Here is a 22,705-nt window from a genome sequence, read left to right on the forward strand (position 1 = left end):
TAAAGAAAGATTGAAAGACTAAAGTAAAAAACGAATTTAAGGTCTAAGGACCACACTTGGGCCATTGATTCAAAATTCAATGGTCCAAATTACAATTATCATTATAATATATTTAAGTCATTAGTAATAAAAAATTATTAAGAATAAAATATTATAATTTTATAAGTAAACTTGTAAATTTGTAAAACTTTAACTTACTTAACTATATTATATATTTAATATTTATAAATATATAATTTCGGTCGGTCGGTTCGGTCGATTTGTCTTGATAAATAAAAAACCAACCGAATTTTCGATTTTTTTAACCTAACATAACCGATCAATTCGGTTTTCACTTACATGTATTATATGAACCGCCCAATCGATCAGTTCGATCGGGCGGTTAGATTTTTTCGATTAATTTTCACAGCCCTATTTCGGAGGCTGCCACCAAAGAAGGTGACGTTTCGGCATAATATTTCGGAGGCTGCCACATCATCCGGATAAGGAGTCTCCTTTAACATGCGCGCGGGTACGAGAAATGTTGTTACTCGCTGCGTTCAACAACCACCTGTCCAAGATCAATCCATTTAGGATCGATAACTCTCGGGGGACTCTGTATCTTTGCCACGTGTTTCCAAAAGATTGTCCCCAAGCAATTTCAAGGCTCCGATTATTCTGGGCCTTATGTACCAGATTATAAAGCTATGACTATTAAACGTGGCCCGTTCCACCCAGACCCACCATTGTGGGCTGTGTTGGCCCAGCCCATACCCTTACCAACTATCGGCTATCTAGGCTACATGAACAACAGAACAAGATCGTCACTCCCGCTAACGGAAAATCGACCGAGAATCCTCCCGTCACCGTTGAGTTCCAGACTGTAGTTATCCTCTCTTTGAATCCGTTCTCAGGGAAACGATTGAAGTATTCAGAAATCCTATCTAATCGGTCACTCCATGTTTCGCTACTGCCGTTGCAAGCTCCCAGTACGGCCTTGTCGTTGCTTTTGTCGTTGTTACTGTTGTTGTTAGCCGATGCAATAAGATTCATCGATGGACTTATCACAGCCACAATCCAACCTCTCTTTAGGGTTTCTGTCGCATACATCGCCGCCAAACCGTACGCCAATCGCCGATGATTCAATTTCGCTCCAGCTTGAATCCAGTTTGCGAGGCCCGAACAACCCGGTCCCGCCCGTTCCACTACAGTTACTCGAACCGCAAATTGAGAATCACAAGGAATTACGAGAAAACGGCAACTTGGATGGGCAAAACGACAATAAGGAGCACGACGACGGAGATGACGAGGAAGACAGAGATGTGGAGGAATTCCGCATCTTAGGCCACTCTTTGTGTCTGAAACGACGCCGTGGCAGCGAACCGCCACAATCCTCCTCAAAGAGGGGAATGGTCGTACCACCTGATCTTGAAGCACGGAAGGCTATGATCCGGTCATGGATGAATCCACCAATTTCTGTGGCTGATCCTGACGTATTTGAGATCATGGAGATGGAGAAGAAACGACAGTTTAGGGGAATTGAGCTGATAGCGTCCGAGAATTTTGTTTGCCGTGCAGTAATGGAAGCCCTTGGCAGTCACTTGACCAATAAGTACTCGGAAGGGATGCCCGGAGCAAGATACTATGGAGGAAATCAGTATATAGACGAAATTGAGACCCTTTGCTGTGAGCGCGCATTAGCTGCTTTTGGTCTTGACTCGGAGAATTGGGGGGTCAATGTACAGCCATATTCATGTACCTCAGCAAATTTTGCGGTGTACACTGGCTTGCTGCTGCCTGGGGATAGAATTATGGGGTTGGATACTCCGTCTGGAGGGAACACAAGTCATGGGTATTATCTGCCGAACGGGAGGAAAGTCTCTGGTGCTTCAATTTTCTTTGAGAGTTTGCCATACAAGGTGAACCCACACTCTGGTTATGTTGATTTTGATAAGCTGGAGGAGAGAGCAATGGATTTTAGGCCTAAGATACTTATTTGTGGAGGGAGTTCATACCCAAGGGAGTGGGATTATGCAAGGTTTAGGCAAATTGCTGATAAGTGTGGTGCAGTCCTCATGTGTGATATGGCTCAGATTAGTGGGCTTGTTGCTGCAAAGGTGTGTTTTCATGCTCTTGTGGTTTTTTATTGGTAATTGTTTTCCTTCATGTTCGTATCTGTTTGCATTTTTATGTTTATGATGAATGCATGTGAGTCTGCCAATCTGGAGACTTTCACTTGAGTTTATCTGCCTATATCAACATGTTTGGTTGAATTTTACAGGAATGTCTAAGCCCCTTTGAATATTGTGACGTTGTTACCTCGACAAGTCATAAAAGTCTTGGAGGCCCGAGGGGAGGCATTATTTTCTTTAGGAAGGGGCTAAAGCCAAGGAAGAGAGGAATGCTATTGAGCCAAGGTGAAGGGAGTGATCAGTACGACTTTGAGGAAAAGATTAACTTTGCTGTTTTTCCATCCTTACAAGGTGGACCACACAATAACCATACTGCTGCTCTTGCTATTGCCCTAAAGCACGTGGCTACGCCTGAGTACAAGGCATATATGCAACAGGTGAAGAAAAATGCACAGGCTTTAGCGTCTGCATTATTGAGGAGGAAATGCAGGCTGGTTACTGGAGGCACAGATAATCATTTGTTACTCTGGGATCTAAGGCCACTGGGACTAAACGGTATTATTTGATTATGTTTTTGTGTGATGGTAGCTTTTGTTTTCTGCCCCTGCTGCAATCCATGCTGATAATGTGCATCTCAGTCCTACACACTTTTTAGTTTTCCATTTCTTTGAATGTTACTCTTGGGAATCACCTGGAACTCTGAAAGATGTGGCAGCTGATTATTTTATTGATCAAATATGAATAAGCATTAATTATAATGTCTAGGAGAAATGGGAGTAGGGAAGTACCCCATTGAGATTAATCTTTTTGTCTTAGGGAAACATGGCACAGAAAAAGTAGGATAAAATGATTATACTCTTTTCTTGAAACTTCTGTCTTGCTCATCTCCTCTTTGTTCTCTTCAAAATATAATTGAAAGTAGTTGGTACAGTATCAGGTGGAGGCCTTTAGGTTTTAACTGGATACGAAATTGGTACATTATCAAATAGGGGCCTTGTTTCTTTTCATGTTTCAGTGCATTTTTGCGGTGTCAGCTGCTCCTCAGGTTTAATATGTTGTCTGCTGACTAATTTTGTGTTACTTGCAGAGTCATGAACTGGAGTATTATTAATGTGGAATGACATTTCAAAGTTGATTTAGGGCGAGTTGGCTAAGAAATGCCAAACTCAACCTTTGTCATAATTCATGATATCCTATGTTTTTCAAACAATTATTGCTGAAGTTAAATATTCTTTCCACGTCCAGTTAGGAAAATTTGAACGAACAGCTTTGTATGTTTCAGTGGGTTGTTTTCTGTTTGCATTGTATGTAACAATCAGCTAAAGCTTTGCGTTTGTTCCGTATGTTGTGGCATGGAACTGAGGTGGCATTCCTTTTTTACTTCTTATGTTTTCTTTGTGCCTTTCATTTGAGCATGTTTTGGACAAGTAATTGCATTGAAGAATGTTGGTAAGCCTGTGTCTGAAAATGATTGCTTTTGGACAAAGATGTGGTGTTTGAATATGGAATATGTTGATGAATAGTCAATGTGTTTGGAGTGGGATTTTAGTTAGGTATTAAAATCTAGATGGGGGTTTAGGATAATGGAGGCAAGGGTGTTGTTCTGGTAAACCCTACCTGCTTATAACTAAAGTTTGTGGAGATGCTTGTTATTGTCCTATAAGGCTCATTTTGCCTTAAAAGGTCTATTATCTTTGTTTATGTCGTGATATGCATGAAGGTTTCCTAGTACTCTTTTTTCCTCTAAATATGCTGGGTGTAAGATTCATATCCTGCTGCATTTTATGTGTGTGTGTCTGAAATTATGTTTTTGTTTAATTTTTATTTGTTAGGTAAAATTTATGAGAAGGTATGTGAGATGTGCCATATTACTCTCAACAAAATTGCTATTTTTGACGACAATGGCACTATAACTCCTGGAGGAGTAAGGATTGGTAAGTGTTGATCTCATTGAATTAAGTTTTTTTACTTCATTTACCCTCAACTCTTGAAAAGGGATTCATTGATGCCACGATGATGTCTTTTTCCTTCAGGTACTCCTGCAATGACATCAAGAGGTTGCCTAGAGTCTGATTTTGAGACAATGACTGACTTTCTCCTCAGAGCTGCACATCTTGCAAGTATGGTGCAGCGAGAGTATGGAAAGTTGCAGAAAACTTGCTTGAAGGGTCTTGAAAACAATAAGGATGTTTTAGAGCTTCGAGCTCGGGTTGAAACTTTTGCAACTCAGTTTGCAATGCCAGGTTTTGACGTTTGAGTTGGTGTGAAAGATGCAATTTGAAGGATTTCCATCCTGTATCTCATATTGACCTCGTACATGGCAGCGATTTTGATGTCATATCCACTTTCTTTATGTCATGTGTTGGCTGGCTCGGTCCATTTCGCTTTTATTTTGGTTGCAACTGTTGCCATTGTTAACCCTTTATTGCCTGCAACAGTCTGAAGGATAAGGATTTTGGTGATGAATGAGAAACCCTTCCTGCTATTTTGGCATACCATTAGCAGAACCCTCTGGAAAATGTGCCTTTTGTACTTCGGCAACAGGTTTGTGACTACAGCAGTTCTCAGTAGAGCGTTAGCTTTACAAGCATCAAATGATATATAGAATTTGACATGTTAATGGATCAAGTCGAGAATTCGGAGTTTTGCTATTGTTTGATGCATTGAATGCAATGGGTAAATAATCCCTTGATTTGCCTTGCTTTAATGTTGTTTATATGCCTGTTCTGTGTAATGATTTTGATAATGCTGTAGTTTTTTTTTTTTTGAACCTGTTTGTTTAATCTATCCATTGTGAAAAATGTTGAGGCCGACCAGTTTGTTCTCCATTGTTCATTTGTATTCATTAAAGTTCTGTAAAGCCATTGATAAAGCCGGAATGGTTTTCCTTTGAAAAGGGAAGTTTCTAATCCTCCCCTTTTCACATAGCATTGCAGGCACCTGGGATGATCTCCTGTGCTGATTAAAAGTAACATTGGTCTCTTGGAACAATATGCTTTATGGGTTCTGTAGCCATATGGATGCACTCTGCTGTAGAACAGGTAAAAGGATGGATTAAGTAAAACTTTAGTTAACATCATCTCTTACCTTTTCTGGGTTAATGCTTCATTTCACGTTCGAGAATGTAAGTGAGGTACGTTGTTTACTCTAGGTCTCTGATATCTCCTCTTGTTAGCATGTATGAATTAAGAGTCTGTGTAGCCATGTGCCTGACTATGGATCTCAAGGTTGTAAGTGCCAGTTTTGCTGGGTGCATCTGATGCTTGTTTTCCGTTGTCACACATACTTGTTACTGCACAACTGGGAACATTGCTTGCAAACAGGCAATTCTTCTCATGCATGTATGCTGCTTTCAGCTCATTGTTAACATTGCATTAGGTTCTCCTTTTACTTTTTCTTGTTTGTTTTACATGAGTGGATGATTGATTTGCTGAATAATTTTGCTTTCTAGTACGATAGAAGGATCTTTCCCTGAAGGTGGAAATATTATAATGTCTTAAAAAGCCATGTTGAATGGAGAAAACGACAAAAGAAAGAAAAGTAGTTTCAATAGTTGGGCGGAATTATATTATACCCATCTGGCTTTCATGACAGTCATCAATTGTTATATATGAAAAAAGTTTTGGCTTTATATGATAATAACTTTCATCTTCTTCTCATCTTCTTCTCTGTGGCCGCCTCACTTTCTTTATCATGACAATGGAGGTCAAGATAGTATCCAGAGAGTGCATCAAACCCTCTTCACCTTCGCCTTATCACCCCAAAACCCACGAAATGTCTCTCCTCGACCAGTTCATTGCTCCTGGCTATTTTCATGTTCTACTCTACTATCCAATGAACCAAGAGACAGTATTGAACCTGGATTTCATCTCCAGCAGATCTCAACTCCTCAAGCAGTCCCTATCAGATGCAATAAATCTCTATTATCCACTCGCAGGGAAGATCAAAGAGGATCTTTCTATATCTTGTAACGACGATGGAGTCTCTTACATGGTGGCTGAAATCAACGGCACTTGTTTATCTGACTATCTCAGTCAACCAGATCTCACTCAGATCACTAAGTTACTTCCAGATGTGATGGTAGAAAATAAGGTAATTACTTCAGGAGATCATGTTGCCGTGATACAAGAATCCAGATTTCCTTGTGGTGGCATCACTCTAGCCGTGGTTGTTTCGCACAGTCTGTTCGATGGAGCTTCGATGTGTGCATTTCTTAAAACTTGGGCAGCCATGGCAGTTAAGTCTAGCAATCATCAACAAGTTCAAGTTGTAGTCAATCCCAACTTTGACGCTCCCTCCATCTTTCCTCCTGTTGATGAATTCCCAAAGGAAGCAATGTTAGGTGCCATATTAGACCAATTTCTCAGACAAGGCAAGTGCGCTCTGAAAAGATTTGTTTTTGATGCTTCTGCAGTAGCTAGGCTCAAGGCCAGAGCAACTAGCCATGGAGTGCCAAATCCATCGCGAGTAGAGGTTATTACTGCCCTCCTCTGCGAAAGCACCATGAAGGCAAAAGCTCCCATTCGGAGGCCAACCTTGATAACACATTCTGTGAACATGCGTCGAAGGGCTGTCCCTGCATTCCCAGAGTTGATGGTTGGAAATTTGGTTTGGATTGCAGCTGCTACGGTGTTAGGTGGCGAGGACGTTGAGTGGAGTGGTTTACTGGGAAAGATGAGGGAAGCAATATTGAAAATAGACAACGATCTTGTGAAGAGTCTACAAGTGGGTGGAGACTTGTTTCCGCTTGTAAAGGAGATAGGTGGAGCAGCTGCTGGTGGATTTGAAGCTATTTTGTGCGGCAGTTTGTGTAATTGTGGCCTCTACAATGTTGATTTTGGATGGGGGAATCCTTGGTGGGTAAGTATTGTGCCAGGTCCAGATTTTGCCAAATTCACGAGTATGTTCTATCTAATGGATATAAGAGACAACAAAGGAGTAGAAGCATGGGTGTGCATGGATGAAGAAGAAATGCTTACACTAGAAAATGACAAGGAGCTCCTTGCTTTTGCTTCTGTGGATCCAAGTCCTTTGAGTCTAGCAAATTGTGATTCTCATCCATGAAAGATGAACTCATTATAGGGATCATCTACTTTATACAACAAATAAGTCTTTCTTCATTAAACAGCTGGTTTGCAAGCTACCTTTGCTGCACTGTAGAAAATACGAGTAGTACATAACTGTTTTGAGACTTATCATCTCTCATGGTGAACACCAAACGATGTGATTTATAAGAAACCCAAGCATCTCTCGATTAATAAGGATTTTTCCTAGGCTCAAGTACCGTTAAGAAACCCCCCACAACTTTGTGGCCTTCTACTAAGCGTGATGCCCGACAACTTTGTGGCCACTGGTGCGAGAATCGAACCCAAATCCGATTGAGGAAGAAGAGTTTTCTATTCGGGGAAACAACACCAGGGTGCGGTTGGGGACAACATTTCCTAATTGTTGGGTTCCAGAGAATGACATTCTCCTGGAGTCCTATAGTCCATCGGATAATGAGAATACGCCATTGTAACAACGACGACCACGAAACCCTAAAATGGGAACTCCAACTCGGCATGCCTATGAAAATCATTGTGGTGTTCAACATGTTACATAAGTGCAAACCAGTGTCTCCTTCTCATCATCCTCATCCTCCGAGAAGGACGAGCCTTTAGGTTTCGGCTCGCGAGAGCAAGACGGTGGTGAAGGCCACAAAAGTGATAAGGGAACGCCATGATTTGCAGACGAAGGTGCATCGCACGAGATGGTCGTTTGGCAGAAGCTTCAGATAGTCGTTAGGACTGAGTTTTGTGTTCTAGAAAAAGAAACGTCTTGGGCCGATAATGGAAACTTAATATAACTGGGCCCATATACAATTCAAGTCGTTTTTATCTCGGCCCGATTCTAAATCTATTGATAGCCTGGACCCTAATCCTGACCCGAGAAACCCGACTCGCGATAACCTGGACCTTGGATCTTGTTTGCTAGACTTGACCCAAGCTCGGGTCCATCGAGAGCAACGATCCGTTCAATCGTCCGCTCAGAGAAAGAACGGACCAGAAAACTCGTTAGAGAGAAGCGAAATGCCGGTAATGGAGAAGCTGAGGATGTTTCATGTTTGTAGCGCAAGAGCCTGTGGTCGCTGCTTCTTTCAGTTCTCTTTCCCCAACTTTCTAAACCCTAGCATCGCCTGCTCAAATCTTACCATTCAAATCCATTTTCAGTTGTTTAAATATAGCATATAGTTTCATTGCATTATTTTCAGTGATTCTACTCTTCTTGACTAAATTCTGGTACTTTCCGTTGCTGCTATATTTTCCCTTCGAGGCGAATCTCGCCATTGTTTTCATATTTTGTACTTGCAGGGACGAAGATTAGGTGTTCTAAGCTGTAATTGTTGTAGCTTCATGATGTAATGATGAAGCTGCTGCTGCTGCATGATCATTTGTTAAGATCTTGAGTGGGACAAAAACAGTCTTAATAATATTTGTTTTTATCAGTTGGAATCCTAGATGACATGACAAAGCATGCGGCAGCTGCTACGTCCAGTCATGATCAAACATGGCCAACAACAGTTTCCAGGAAAAAGAAAAGAAAAACTTGGCAGGGAGCATCTAATGTTCTTCTCGGTTTAGCTACTAAAGGCTAAAACTGAGTTTTTGACCAAAATAGCACTTTGGGTCAATTAAATACCTATATATAACACTGGTATCAAATTTATTATCAATATAGCATTCTACGTTAGTGATATTGGCGTGACTAGCGTAGTGTTTTTACAGTCACGTCAATTCCCGTATCAAATTTATTATCAATATAGCATTCTACGTCAGTGACACTGACGTGATTAGTGTAGTGTTTTTATAGTCACGTCAATGAAGATGACGTTAGTGTTTTCTTCAATCACGCCATTCAAAGTGACGTAACTAGGCAAAAATATTAAAAATTTAGACCAATCACGCCGTTTGATTCACATAAATCATCTTCTTGCAGTCGGTGTAGAATCACGAATTTGAGAGCAACCACCACGTATCAAAGCTTTGAAAGCAGGTTGGCCATGTGTCTAATAGAGGAAAGCTCTCATCTCTATACATTCACACGTCTCAATTTCTCTTACTTGATCATCTCCACTTTACTTGATCATCCCAAAAAGAGGAGATCTGGTGTTTGGAGAGAGGTGGTGGTGCTAGATTTGTTGGGAGGCTAAGACAAAGAGGAGATCTGGTGTTTTCACTAGCAAACGGATGGGCGTGATTGGTATATACGCACACGTCAAAGCCATTTGGGATTGGAGAGAGATGGTGTTGATGGGGACCGAGAAGGTGATGAATGGGCGGAGTGAAGGTGAAGGATAATGACGCCGTTGTGATAGGTGTGATTGGTATTTTTAACCAATGACGCCCAAACGGCGTCATTGAACAACGAACATTCACGCCATTCAAGATAACGTGATTGTAAAAAAGATACACTAATCACATCAATTCGACTGGCGTGGAATGCTATATTGATAATAAATTTGATATCAATATTATATATATTATACAGATAGATATAATTTCACCAACAAGAGGGCTATTTTGGTCAAAAACTCGCCTAAACGCCACAGAGAGGAACTACACAACAAACAATGGAGAAGTCATCGGGCACAGTGGCCCCCAGCAATTGAAAGGTAGATATGATAAATTAAATTGACTATATTTAGTCCTTTCTAATTCATTTATTACACATGTCAATACGAAAAATACATGGCAGCGGCACTCAAGAAGTAGACTAGATTGATTGAGGGTCTAAAGTCAAAACAGCAGCCCATCCTTCTTCAGTTGCCTACTCTTCCACGGAACCACCTGCTTCAAGCCTTCATAAATACTCGCCTGCAAATATCCACAAAACACAAAGTCCAGGGGTGGTTATGTGGTCAAACTGCAAACAGCAAGTCAAAACTTAAAAACCACTGCATTGCAATGGCAGCCCAATCTAGGAGGTGGGGAGGTGAGTTTACAGCAGGGAACCCCACAACTCCATCCACTGAACCTACCTTGCCCCCTACTTTCCCAACCCAGCAAATCTAATTGTTTTCAAGGACCTGCCTCTTTAGGTTCACTGGGGACATAAACTCCACAGTCCTTGGAAGTCAGAAGTTTTACCCAAAGGGGATTATAACCCAATTCATAGTTTCATACCCAATTCATGCTCAATGATATGAATTTAACTGTATTTTTTAAAATATCGGGGAACCTCTCGAAGGCAGGGTGCTTTGGATTCAACCCGGCAGAGTAAACTCCTATATCCATAAACCGCACCCTCATAAGTTTCTTACACGGGATAAGGGTCAAACCTAGAATTCATGGATTTATAAGGAATACTAAGAACCAACTCGGTCAACACCTTCGGTTATGATTTTAACTGTAATTGAGTGATGTAAAGTTTGTATACAGAAAATACCAGTGATGAAACAAAGATAAAATGATGCTATGGCAATTCTATCCATTCACAAAAGAACTTAATACCACCAAAAACAGGACCTCATGAGTCAAAATAAACTTACCCAGAAGTCAGGCCTCGCAGGAGTTGAAATAGGATAGCTTCCTGATCTTTTCATCTTTGTCATCTTCACACTGTTGTTCTTGCAACTCTCATCATCATCATCTTCTATACTGATATCAAGCTCTCCATCCACAGAAGATGAAGATGGAAAGAAATGATTACCCACAGCCACACATTTACCCTTATAAGCACTTTTCCCCCATCTCCAAGAACCAAAACCCCCTTTCCCTTTAACAACTCCATTGCCAAGAACCAAAGGACGAGACTTTCCTGCCTGAGGACTCCAATTCTTACGGAAAGACTCCCTCTTCAACGAAAATGAAGAAGACCGAAACCTTGACCTGCCCATGTAAGGACCCTCCAAGACTGTGGTGGGTGAGGAGAGCTTGGCAGTTTCAGCATCCATTAACAGTCTTGGTGGCAACTCCAGGCACTTTTGAGTGGGGATGATGAGGGTGGTGCCGGGTCTGGGCTTGCCAGGCTCCTCTTCCCACCGAAATGGAACTGAAGCGGCAGTATGGAGCGGGGAGGCCACCGTCCATGGTTGCTCTGGTTCATGTGCTTTTGGACTTGGAGGCAAGAATAGTTGCAGCTTTGGTGTGGAACTTGATTCTACTTCTGCCTCTTCAGATCCCATGACTAACAGCTTTGTGTACTTTCTCTTGGGACTTTTGTCGAACGGGTTTTGTAATGTATATAGGGGAGACAAGGGAGGGAGAGAAAGGATACTCTCCTTAGTACAAACGGCCATCCTTTTTTGTCATGTCGCTCTCTCTGTTGAATTGAAGCGGTGCTGCAGTGGAGTACACCACAAGCGCAATCCTTGATGGTTAATATATCATATATGCACTCATAACTTAGTATTAAAGAACTAAGATAAATACTCTCTTTTTTCCTGTTATTGAACATGATGTGATAATTCGTCTTCCAACTTTACTTTATGGCATATGGGTAATTATACTGTTATTAGTCTTTGGAAAATGAAGGTCATATGATAACAAATTAAAAGGTATTAAAGTGACATAGGAAACTTGATTGCACTTGCATCACATAATACCATATCAAAAACCTAACCTAACATTTAATATTTGACCTTAAGGCAAGGAAAATACAGATACCGCCCAAAAGCAGCAATCTTCGTCAATTGACTGACCTCAGCTTTACCCAAGTGTTGCTGCTTTTTTAATTTTTATGCACAAAAACAAAAAGAGAGAGGTCCAAGGGAGGCATAGGTATTCAATTTCAACTTGCAAATATCAAATTGTCGTGGGTGACCCTGAGCAAAAACAATCTTAACTTTTGACAAAAAGTTGCATAGGATGCCTACGTGTGATAAGAGAACCAGCCCCTTTTCCATGGACCTGTGCTTCTTGGACTATACTTAGATCTACAAAATGCTAGACACAAAAGAGTCACTGCCACAGAACAAATGTTCTATATATAGGACCATCCCCTCTTACATTGGCAGTGGCAACTCGTGAACTTTTAGTCATGTCCTCATTTTGAAACCAGATTACCCATGCGAGGTTACAAGATCTATCCATTCATCAAAGCACCAACTAGTGTACATGTAAAAGCAGGAACTCAAATGCAAGTGCTTCGGAGATGGCAGTTCATTTCATGTACTATATATGTTTTCAATCACAGGAGTGTAGACTATTATCCCATTCTATTTCACATAACTGGGTGTACGTCTCATGGAAGTAAAATCAAGACACATGAGGAAACCAACCATTTTCACTAATTAGAGAGTTAGGCGTAAACTTGTCGGACAGGACAGGACAGGACACGAGTTAGTTATAAAGACAGAGAGGACTTGCACATCAACTGGCCAAATGCCCATATACAAAGTCAAAAATGGAAAAAGAAAAAAAGAAATTTCAGTCGTTTTCAAAATAAAAATGTCAAGCACTAACAATGCTGATTGCAGCAAAAGCACGAAGTGGTGGTTTATTTTCCCATTGACTTGAGGCCTGTATCATGCCTCTCTAGCTCCCATTCAGCTTTCTCATAGTGCAATGTGTAAAACACAGAATACCCTAACCATTAGCAAACAATGATGATAATGAACATAGCCAATATTATATAAGCAAGTGCTTATTAGTGTAATCCATATATCACCTTGTATACCCCTGTATTGTTTATTAGACTAAAGTTCAATTATATAAGAAGAGTTAAAGAAATGGTGCAAAAAGGTGAAACAACACTCATGGTCATGCAAGCATGAATTAATGGTTTGAGAAACCACGTAAGCTACACAATGAGTAAAATTCTATCATATAGTTTATGCCTTTATGGCTCTCCTCGTGCCAAAAAGACAAACAAGATTGGGATTCTATGTGTAGCATAGAACTTAGAATTGCATTTGTGTATGCCAAATGAACTCTTAGCAATAAGATAAAAGCACTTCATAACCAAGTACAAGGAGTTATTCAACAGTATCCATGAGTACACAAAATGAAAATGATGATATATGACATGCCCATCAATATGTGTACCACAGAGCAGATAAGGAAACTGTAGACACAAAATGAAACTGTTGGTATAAGAGATACCCATCAATGTGAATACAGCGAAGCAGCTAAAGAAAACACAAAACAATCATGGCATGCTGTAGTAGGTAATAATTAACAAGAGTTAGTAAAGTGGAAAGAACAATAATTGAAGAGATGGAATATAAAATGCCATAGCCATCAAAGCAACAATGACATAAACGTACCAATAGTATAGTTCCTTCACGTAAAAATGTAAAATCCTTTAATTTTAAGGCCACCATCTACAGAAGCTGTCAAGTTGATCGAATCGTCATTACACTGCTAAAATGATTAACATCTGCATAAACAGAATTGCGTCACATAATTCAACGGGGTTGTCCACGGCCTCCATTTTCTCTGGGGATGAATTTGACAATCAAACTTTCAATATTCTACACAGAGGGGGCAAGTTCATATTGTTGAGGTGCTCTCCAAGGCCTCTTTGTTTCATCTTTATATGACGTGTAGATATAGATATACGGTTGCAAATGAAATTTTGATAGCGACAGGTAAACATGTGGTAAAAGTGGTAGAGTTGCAGTGGCACACCTAAAGGTCAAAGGTTCAAATTCTGGAAAACCGCCTATCCCACACCCAACCCACCATGGAAGCCTTGTGCACGTAAGTTTGTTTACTTTTTTATGAAATTTTGATAGCAAAGCACCAACATGACTCAATATCAGGTTAACATATAACTATGGGCATGTTACAGAAATTCACAAGCAAACATTATGTGAAAACAGGTTTTCTAAACTAGTTAACTCCCATCTGTTGCCAATGCCATCCAACTAAGTTTTCTGAATAAACATATATACATTAAGGATGCTCCAAGCATAAGCTTGGTATATATTGTTATATGTTTCCCCATAGGTAAAGCCCACACATGCCCAATCTTAAAATCTTCATTCTTTGCATCAAATACGAAACAATTTAAAAGCATGAAATGTTATAAATGCCTATTATCCAAAGTAAAACAGAGAGAACGGAAAATTTAGCATGTTTCCAGAATCGGACCTGCACCAGCACTTTGTAACTAGATGCGATCTCTCTCTCTCTCTCTCTCTCATACACACACACCAAAATCCAGACCTACCATAACAATCAAAATTGCCCATCATCAATCCAAACAAAACCTCAGTTTCTCTGTCACATGCAAAGCATCTCATGAACTGCAAGAAATAAAAGCAAATTACATTTGCACATTAGAATCTGTTCACTTACAACATGCAACTTTGATGAACAAACTCATGCCAAACAGCAATCATTCTACAATGAATTCATGAATTGCTTTTAGCAATAACTCAGCTTGTCACTTATCCCTGGACCCTATCTCTCTGTTCATAAAAGATTTTGAGTGGGGTGTGCAAGTTTTATACATGAATTCATGCCAAAGTGCAACATTCTACAATGAATTCTTTACGTTGTACTTTGAACATTAACAAACAGCAAACAGCACAAATTTGGACGTGTGAAAATCACCTATTCATTAGGAGAAAAAAAATACCAGCACAATACTCTCTCTAAAAAGAAAATTACCAACAAGAAATTATATCACCAAATTGTACAAAGATGCTAAAGTGCCTCTTGAATCAGTTCGTTTAAAAGTGTTGGTACAATTATCATCAAGGAGTCCATTTCACGATCTATTTTGGGGTGGGTGAAATATAGATCCATAAGAAGAAAAACAAAGCTTACTTCTCACAGACAGGATGGTTCTAGCTCAGAAAAATATTATTGACACACCCATTGAGAAGCATCCCACAGCCATCCAGGGGCTTAACCGTTCACCTACTCCATCAACCACAAAAATATATGTCAGTCATTCATATTGGAAAGCATTATAGCATAGCCAATGAAGCTCATGACATAAAGAAACTAAGAAAGAATGCAGTTTCAATCATAGTAAATTATTTTTCAGGTTTTATTTTCTATAGTTTGCATGGCTACAAGTGCAAAGTTAAAAAATAATTGAAAAGAAGAGAAGTAAAATGGGTTACTTGATGAGGGATCAAAGGGGGAAAAAGTAAGTAAAAAGTAAAATGAATGAAACATTTGAAGCTTCACTAAAATAAGCATGTGCATGAAATTTGACAATGGTAAAGAAACTAGATAGGAGAGTACCAATTCTTGCCGCCTTCCAAAAGAAACCACGAAACCTATCAATCAAATATTAGGAAAACATGAGTTCCTGCAATTACCACTTTCAACACTCATCATTATTGCAGACAATCTAATAATGACACATTATATCTCTACTGGCAACCCAAATTGAGTTCAAGAACAAACTCTAAGTGGTAAGGACCTAAGGACAACATATCCTGGAAAACTTGAAATGGAAAGGATTGCTTAGAAAGTAATACCTCGGCGAAATTAATACCTGCAGCTAAAATAGGATCTGATATGTTTTCCAAGCAAGAGCAGCAAAGAGTGAATATTTCTGTGAGTTGGTAAGACTCGTCATATCTATGTATCCTTGTGTGCAAGAATACTTGTGGGAGTTGTGCTTTTCACATGCATGAACCTTTGATTAATGGTTAAAAGCACCTAAGGCAAAGAACCAAACTATAATTACTTGCCACATTGCATTCTTTGATGCCACCATTGAATCAAATTTCAAAGAACCAGACCTTACCTATCCCCGAACCCCTCCCACTGCTGGAGCTTTGTGCAAGGGAGTTATTTACCTTTTATTGCATTCTTTGATTTGACAAAAGATGTTTTTGGGGTTTTCGCTTGATTAATTGAAAATATTTCACCACATATTTCGTGATGTCAGTGTACAACTTGTATATTTCATGATCTCTGTGGACGCTCATAATGTTTCCGGTTCTCCTGTGGAGACCAGTGCTAAGCGTACGGGCCATTAGGCAAGTACAGAAATGTCCCTTACAAGTATAAAAACATTACAGATTTAAAGTAACCATGTTCTATTGTACCAGAGCCATGCATGAAAATATGGTGCATGTCAGAAATAAGCAGAAGAATATTCCACACATCATCTTCCAAAACTTTCCTGAAATTATTTTTTTAAAAAAAACATACCCTGTTCTCTGCTCAAGAATAGCCGGAAAATGCATCTTCAGATAAGTGCATGTACAAATTCCCAACAGCACCACTGTTAAGAATGAATGGAAATTGAAGAGAGCTGACTGAAAAACCAACAATTGCCCATGTTATGGTCTTACCGCTAATCAAACAATGACAATATAAAATTCCTCAACTATTATTAAATTTCACAAGGAGACACGACTTACCATGTCTGAATTTTCCTTAAACTAATGACTTCTCTCGCTTCCAATCTGGAAACAAAGAAAACATTTGATTTAAGACAAGGAACAGAGCAAAAATCGGCAATAACTTTTGTAAATGTGATTTAGTTTTTCAGGTTAAGTAGGAAAAAGAATAGGCAGTTTCGATTCATTATGATTTATGGTGATCATCTCGCTCAAATCAAACAAAAAACACCACTCATACTGCATGTGATAAATAAATAGGACTGCAATTTCAGTTATCTTTCGCAGCATAGAAAATCGAATAAAATCTGGAGTCATAACTACCGGAATTCATCGGAAAAGTGTCGTCTAGGTTTGCAATCAATCGAAACACTCACAGATCTAAATTCTAGCTTCTTGAAAACTCAAAAGACAAGATGACCTACCGATTTCAGTGAAACAAAGAATGTCAACTTCGAATGGAATCAAGACATTCTCCGATCCAGCAACGATCCCTTCACGCGGGTTCTTCTCTTATTCTTTCCTTGATTTTGCTCCAGTGATTTCCTTATTTAAGCGAAAAGGGAGCTACTCAGTTTTATGACCTGAAATTTGAAACCTCAAGCTCGGCCCAATCAAAACTTGCGATAAAAAGGAGGCCCAATAGTAAGGAAAATAAAACTTAAAAGGCCCATTCTCATAGCCCATTACAAGGACAAAGCCCATTCACTGATATTCACGTTTCCTTCTTCCCCCATACCTCCTCCGCCGCAATAATTGACGCTGGGAATCACTACAAAGCACAAAGCCTGAAAGCATGTTGAAGGCCATGCTTGTTTTACCCTACATCCACCTCACTAGTCACTATGCCTTAATCCACCATTTGACTTTCTTTGGATTCTGCTTTAGAAGAGAACACAACTTATTGAAAGCTCAAACTCCAAGGTTTCCAAATCACATCTCACCATATCTTCTGTCATTGTCAATTAGATATTTCACCTTTCAAAGTCTATTCTTTCTAATCATTCATTTCAAACAAGTGTTCTCTTCATAAAACAACCAAGAAATATCTCCCTGAAAGCAACTCATGCCTGCACCTTACCAGACAACCATGTGTCCAAATACTCCTCACCAAGGCTTTTTCTCCACCAGATTTTTTTTTTTTTTTATACTCTATACTAACTACATTCTTGATTCTTCCCTTCATGAATAAAACTCTACAGTGGAAAAGTCTCTTTGTAAACTAGGTTTACTACTAGCACTATCACAACAGGCTTTGCACATACAGGGGAAAAAAAACTCTAACCAAATCAGGTAGTCTGACCACACTGCAACTCAAGAGACATTAATTGGAACAGAGAGTTTGTGGAGAGTAAACACTGGGGACCCATCAAGGTGGTAACCAAACTGGTCCCAACCATTACAGAGAGAGATTAAACAGCAGGCTCGAGGAAGGAAAATAAGAGCATCCTCCTGCATGTAGGCCTTCCCAGAGCCAAGCATACCAGTAAAATAATTGAATAGATTGATAGCTACATGTCACAAGCTTTCCAGTCCCAAGAAAATAAGCACCATTAATATCCATCAAGAAAAACAAGCATATGTATATGTTCTTCTACAGGCCATATAAATAAACGAGACATCCCACAAAAGGTATATCAAAGCTCCTTTCCTAACCCTGACTAGTTTTGTTCTTTTTTTTTTTCTTCAGTTACTTACTACATAGTACTTCTAACCCACCGCGCCAAAACTACCCCAATTCATTCAATCTGCTGCAACGGTTTTCGACATGCTAAAGCAAAAACCTGAGCAAAACAAAACCATAAACATTCCTTCTCAAAGAGAGTAAGTCAGCATTTAGTTATAAGCATACAAAATATAAGGGGTGTCTGAGCTCTAAGTTTGCTTTCAAGTCTCAGGATGTTCCGAATCTGAGCAGACAGCGGCAGGTGCACCTTCCAACGATGATGCAAGGAGCTTGCCCTTTGTGCTCATCTTCTCCACTTCATTCATTGAATATATAAAGATCTTCTTTACCATCTTACAGAATTCACTGCAATATTGAAATGTGAAAAAGAAATTATAGTTAGTGCCTGCTTACAATCCCACAGGCAAGTAGGATGATATAATGAACAGATTTTCAAATGACTTACTTCCACGGATCATCACCTACAAGCATCATATCCCCCTCATCATCAGTAAAAACAACAGCCCATTTGTTGCGAGGTTGAAGCTCTCCTTTGATCTCGAACATTTTTTCCAGCTCATCTACCAGACCATGATAACCTTTTAACACAGTCAAGTCAACAGCACGACCAACAGCAACCCCTTGCATTTGCACCTTGCAAGAAACAAACACAAATGATTCCTATCAGAAATCAGTGACGTAAGGAGCAAACTATCCAATGAGTGCCAACAAGACTTCAAATTACCTTGGTACGAGTTCTAGTGGAGGCCGTGATGCCTTGCTTGCTCGGCGCTTCTCTTGCTGATACTTCAGATATAACTCGCTTCTGTTCCTTTGAGAAGTGAGCACTATCCAAATTTTGAGCATCATGACCATCAGATGCTGCTGAAACATGTACATAGCCAGCCCCAGAAACAATTTTTTGACTTGAGTGTTCATCCTCTGGATGTGGGCCAAAATCAAAGTCGCTTTTCAAATTAACTCCAAATAATCGAAAACGAGTAGAATTCTCAAATATATTCCCTTTTTCCACCTGGCTGTATAACATGCCACTGTTCGGCATTGATTGAATTTGAGATGGGTATCCAGCAATGGGCTGAAGGCCAACAGTTTTGTTGTCCTCAACAAAATCTGGAAAAAGATCAAGAGATGAACTCATATAAGAAGGTGGCCACACACGCTCTGGTTGGACCCTTAAGTTACCAAAGCTGCTACTGTTGACCAAACCCCCATCAAATTCTTTCTGCCTAAGAGACCAGACAACTTGGCTGTCAGTTCTTCGAGCATCGGTAGTAGAATTTACTTGAGCCAGTTCATGGATGGCCTGGTTTGATCCATGATACCAGAAAGGCGAAGCAGCTGAATTGGTTGTGATTTCTACATTCCAATTGATATGCAAACCATCAAACAAAGCAACTGAATTATATAATGAAGTGCAAGAAGCAACCATTCGTCATACCAGAAGTCTGAATGTCAACAGACCGAGGCCTTTTGGCATTTACTGCAGCTTGAGAAACATTTGGAGCAGCACAAACAGCAACAGGCTCTATCTCCCAAGGAGAAACCCTATCCGGCCTTTGCATTGTTGCTTGTTCATCCCATTGAATCTAACAGGCGCAAAAGATGGTAAAATAAGTTTTCGTTTTTTTTTAGAGAGAGACAGCATTATAGAAATATTTTCAACCTTAAGTGACCGCCATATGGAATCCCGCCACTGTGCAGAAAAATCAGTAATCCCAACAATGGTGCCTGTGAACCTAATGAAGCAAACCCAATAAACATTGAGACCGTAAAACAAAAAAGATATTGACTGATAACACCAGAGAGCATTGGGCACATTTACCTCCTCTCAGGAGAGTCTTCTCCCTCAAATCTCATCTTGAAGCGCATACCAACAGAGAACCCATTGTTAATAGCCTCAAGATATTTGTTGACACCAATAATAAATTGGCTAGTCCTGAAAAAGATCATTATGATAAGAAACTATAAAAACAGATAACTAAAAGAGAACACAGATTGTTACAAAATGAAAGAGGCAGGCCTAACCTTGGTTTGTAGCATACAAGAAAGATGGTATGGGTCATAATAGCATGAGAAGCAGTGGCAAGCACTCCTAAATGCATGCTTTGGCTTGATATAACAGATGTTGGCATGGTACTCTGCTGACGAGCAAGACGCCGAACCCCAACCCGTAATTCCCCACTCTCACCCCTAAAAAGTACATTATTTTAAATTAAAACCTAAGCTGCCAAAAGCCTGATGCATACCAAAACACATTAAAAAGAGTCGGCGTGAAACCTAAGGAACACAAAGGCATCTCCTGCAACCAGTCTCTTTGAAGTAACAAATGTGCTCCACCCTGTAGTGAGCAAATGCCTCCGTGGTTGACCTAGACGTTTTAAAATCAAAAGAAACAACAGATTAGCCCCCATTTTTTAGTATGCATTTAACTACAAGTTCCACACTCCGCCAACTGCGGTTATGTTGCAAGCATAAAGCAAATAAACATAAATGAACTCGGGAAGATTGCAATGCCACAAAATAATTACCTCTATATATGTGTTTAAATCTCCATTCATATCCATGAAGATCTTCCGCAACCAATTCCTGAGTTGGGGTTGCCTGGCTCATGTCCTAGTGAAAATGCAACAGCTTCAAAATAAAATTCCTAATCTGGTGCTATGATGTTTTACAAGAAAACAAGAGAATACAAAAGAAGAGTTCACCAATGGCGGCAGGCATTCAGTGGCATGCTTCCGCAGAACAGAAAACCCTCCATGAGTGCTAGTATCAGAAGCTGTTAAAATCTTGCAGAATGAATGTGCTGCTTCGTTAGGGGAGTCAGGAAGGCAGGGATCAGGAAGACTTGGTTCAGTTTGCTGCAGACATTACACATTAAAAGAAATCAGCTCATTTCCATATCCAATGTGGAGGTTACTTTCCAAGCCCAATTTTTGTTACCATGGAACCTTAATATAATACAACATTTTCATTCTACTGGACCCAAATTAAATGTAAAATAAGGGCTAGAAATTTCCCTTGCAACCCTTAACCTATTACCTTATCAAACAAAACAAGCCAAAAAAGGAAACAAGTAAAAAACAGATAATGGCTGAAAAAAAGGAAGAAACACATGTTCGTACATCTGATTCTGGTTGCAAAGTGATCTGGGCATAAACCTCATCAGTATCCTGTTCCGCCTGTAAAATTAGATGAAACAAATACGTAAACAAACAAATCCTAAAATTAATGTTAAAAAGAACATCAATGAGAAGTGAGATCGAAAATGCAATACCAGTAAATGAATGTTCACGACGCGACAAAGGATCTTAGAAGGAAGATCAAACCGCGGAATTTGCTGATTCTGTTCTTGATTAGTCGACGCCTCCACCTGAAAGACACGACCGTCCATCAACCAAAAAGAACAAAATGCTTGAAACCCTTCAATGTCTATAGATTTTGATCAAAATTGAAGGCAATGAAGCTAAATCTTGCAGATGTAAACGGCATACCTGCTCCATGTGACCTTGAGGAAAATAGTAAACTCTCTCTCCAGCCCTTGGAACATCCACCAAAGGCCCCGCACACGCCTTCCATAACTTCGTATACAAACTAGAATCTGTCAAACTCGACCAAAATAAGAAAAATAATCAAAAATCTGATCAATCTCCTGCTCCGTTTGGTTGCTGAAAAAGCTCAGGAAAAAAGAAGAAATCTCATAATTGTTGAATCAAATGTCTAATAAATGCAACATTTGCTCAACTTAGTTGAGACCTTTCAGTTTCCTTCCTTTTTCCGAGCTGCCAAACAGAGCATAAAACCCTCATTCACAATCCCCAACTTCCTCACCATCATCCGCATCAGACAACGAGGAGCCCCTCACTTTATCCTCTCCATGCGCCATCAAAAAAACACTACCACGTTAAGCAAACGATGTCGTATCAAAGCTACAGAGAACTGAAATTAACTTCCACTAGAGCTGCTCAGGAAACGCACTGAGAAGTGGTTGTTTCACCACTCTACCCCATGAATGACCATAAAGTAAGCGACGAAGCTCGGCAAGAGAGAAAACCAGTAAAGCTAGCCAAACACGACGGTTATGTGTGAGAATTCATTTTTCAATATTGTCCAGTAGCGGCTGTAACGACTAGCGAGGCCACTGTTTCAGTTACAAAACCGCTTATGGCTTTTCTTGATACCGCTACTCCGCAGACTCCAAAACCGCTGGTTTGTATATGCAAGCTATTTTGATTTGTTCCTGCTCCTTGTCGTTGTCCTGCTCCTTTTTTTCTCCAGACGTTATCAAATCCCTAAAATCCGATCTCTCCTTCTCATGTAATACTCTCTCTGCGCCGTCGTCTTTCTCTCTCTGATTTCTCTCTTTAGTCTTCTGGTTCGTCTCTCTCTCCTCCCACTCTCTCTCTCTAAACTTGGTCAAGTCTCTTGGCTCACCTCCATTGTTGGTCTGTCCAGCAAAAATACCTTTAGCTTTTAAGTTTTTGCCACGTCACCGAAGGCCAAAAACCCAACACTTCCATTTGATGATCCCCTCGCTAACCAACACCTATGATTTGGTGATCCCGTAATTTTGATTATAAGGTTAATTTAATTGCACGAATATCCTACACTTTGAAT

The 22,705-nt window shown here is 39.9% G+C and overlaps 5 protein-coding genes across 5 annotated transcripts; 2 read left to right on the forward strand and 3 right to left on the reverse strand.

Annotated features, from left to right (window-relative positions):
- Positions 1-792: 792 nt before the first annotated feature.
- Positions 793-4,927, forward strand: LOC119983365 (serine hydroxymethyltransferase 6-like). Its single transcript, XM_038827048.1, has 4 exons — positions 793-2,096; positions 2,261-2,666; positions 3,944-4,045; positions 4,145-4,927. Exons 1-4 carry the CDS (start codon positions 1,035-1,037, stop codon positions 4,366-4,368), a joined length of 1,794 nt encoding a protein of 597 aa, XP_038682976.1. The 5' UTR covers positions 793-1,034; the 3' UTR covers positions 4,369-4,927.
- Positions 4,928-5,810: 883 nt separating this feature from the next.
- Positions 5,811-7,175, forward strand: LOC119983471 (stemmadenine O-acetyltransferase-like). The gene has a single exon (XM_038827142.1). It carries the CDS (start codon positions 5,811-5,813, stop codon positions 7,173-7,175), a length of 1,365 nt encoding a protein of 454 aa, XP_038683070.1.
- Positions 7,176-9,721: 2,546 nt separating this feature from the next.
- LOC119983938 (uncharacterized protein At4g00950-like) lies at positions 9,722-11,487 on the reverse strand. Its single transcript, XM_038827673.1, has 2 exons — positions 10,639-11,487; positions 9,722-9,964 (listed from the first exon to the last, which is right to left on the reverse strand). The coding sequence occupies exons 1-2, from the start codon at positions 11,386-11,388 to the stop codon at positions 9,887-9,889; spliced, it is 828 nt and encodes a 275-aa protein (XP_038683601.1). The 5' UTR covers positions 11,389-11,487; the 3' UTR covers positions 9,722-9,886.
- Positions 11,488-14,686: 3,199 nt separating this feature from the next.
- LOC119983940 (protein kish-like) lies at positions 14,687-16,978 on the reverse strand. Its single transcript, XM_038827674.1, has 5 exons — positions 16,830-16,978; positions 16,426-16,470; positions 16,214-16,320; positions 15,293-15,327; positions 14,687-14,959 (listed from the first exon to the last, which is right to left on the reverse strand). The coding sequence occupies exons 2-5, from the start codon at positions 16,426-16,428 to the stop codon at positions 14,892-14,894; spliced, it is 213 nt and encodes a 70-aa protein (XP_038683602.1). The 5' UTR covers positions 16,429-16,470; positions 16,830-16,978; the 3' UTR covers positions 14,687-14,891.
- Positions 16,979-17,930: 952 nt separating this feature from the next.
- LOC119983937 (auxin response factor 11-like) lies at positions 17,931-22,613 on the reverse strand. Its single transcript, XM_038827672.1, has 14 exons — positions 21,920-22,613; positions 21,583-21,689; positions 21,366-21,461; positions 21,214-21,270; positions 20,797-20,949; positions 20,620-20,704; positions 20,369-20,459; positions 20,117-20,281; positions 19,914-20,027; positions 19,755-19,827; positions 19,530-19,677; positions 18,816-19,447; positions 18,537-18,724; positions 17,931-18,436 (listed from the first exon to the last, which is right to left on the reverse strand). The coding sequence occupies exons 1-14, from the start codon at positions 21,972-21,974 to the stop codon at positions 18,292-18,294; spliced, it is 2,109 nt and encodes a 702-aa protein (XP_038683600.1). The 5' UTR covers positions 21,975-22,613; the 3' UTR covers positions 17,931-18,291.
- Between the last annotated feature and the right edge of the window lie 92 nt (positions 22,614-22,705).

The sequence above is a fragment of the Tripterygium wilfordii genome, chromosome 18 (genome assembly GCF_013401445.1).
Source record: "Tripterygium wilfordii isolate XIE 37 chromosome 18, ASM1340144v1, whole genome shotgun sequence".
Lineage (NCBI taxonomy): Eukaryota > Viridiplantae > Streptophyta > Magnoliopsida > Celastrales > Celastraceae > Tripterygium > Tripterygium wilfordii.

Coding starts and splice junctions, on each gene's coding strand:
- LOC119983365 (XM_038827048.1), top strand. CDS start 1,035: ATGGACTTATCACAGCCACAATCCAACCTCTCTTTAGGGTTTCTGTCG. Junction 2,667..3,943: donor AAGGCCACTGGGACTAAACG/GTATTATTTGAT, acceptor TTTATTTGTTAG/GTAAAATTTATGAGAAGGTA. Junction 4,046..4,144: donor TCCTGGAGGAGTAAGGATTG/GTAAGTGTTGAT, acceptor TTTTTCCTTCAG/GTACTCCTGCAATGACATCA.
- LOC119983471 (XM_038827142.1), top strand. CDS start 5,811: ATGGAGGTCAAGATAGTATCCAGAGAGTGCATCAAACCCTCTTCACCT.
- LOC119983938 (XM_038827673.1), bottom strand. CDS start 11,388: ATGGCCGTTTGTACTAAGGAGAGTATCCTTTCTCTCCCTCCCTTGTCT. Junction 9,965..10,638: donor CTGCGAGGCCTGACTTCTGG/GTAAGTTTATTT, acceptor GGATATTTGCAG/GCGAGTATTTATGAAGGCTT.
- LOC119983940 (XM_038827674.1), bottom strand. Junction 15,328..16,213: donor ATTCTTGAGCAGAGAACAGG/GTATGTTTTTTT, acceptor TTTGATTGATAG/GTTTCGTGGTTTCTTTTGGA. Junction 14,960..15,292: donor TTGGAAGGCGGCAAGAATTG/GTACTCTCCTAT, acceptor TTGATGGAGTAG/GTGAACGGTTAAGCCCCTGG.
- LOC119983937 (XM_038827672.1), bottom strand. CDS start 21,974: ATGGCGCATGGAGAGGATAAAGTGAGGGGCTCCTCGTTGTCTGATGCG. Junction 20,705..20,796: donor CTGAATGCCTGCCGCCATTG/GTGAACTCTTCT, acceptor CATTTTCACTAG/GACATGAGCCAGGCAACCCC. Junction 18,725..18,815: donor CCACTAGAACTCGTACCAAG/GTAATTTGAAGT, acceptor GTTTCTTGCAAG/GTGCAAATGCAAGGGGTTGC.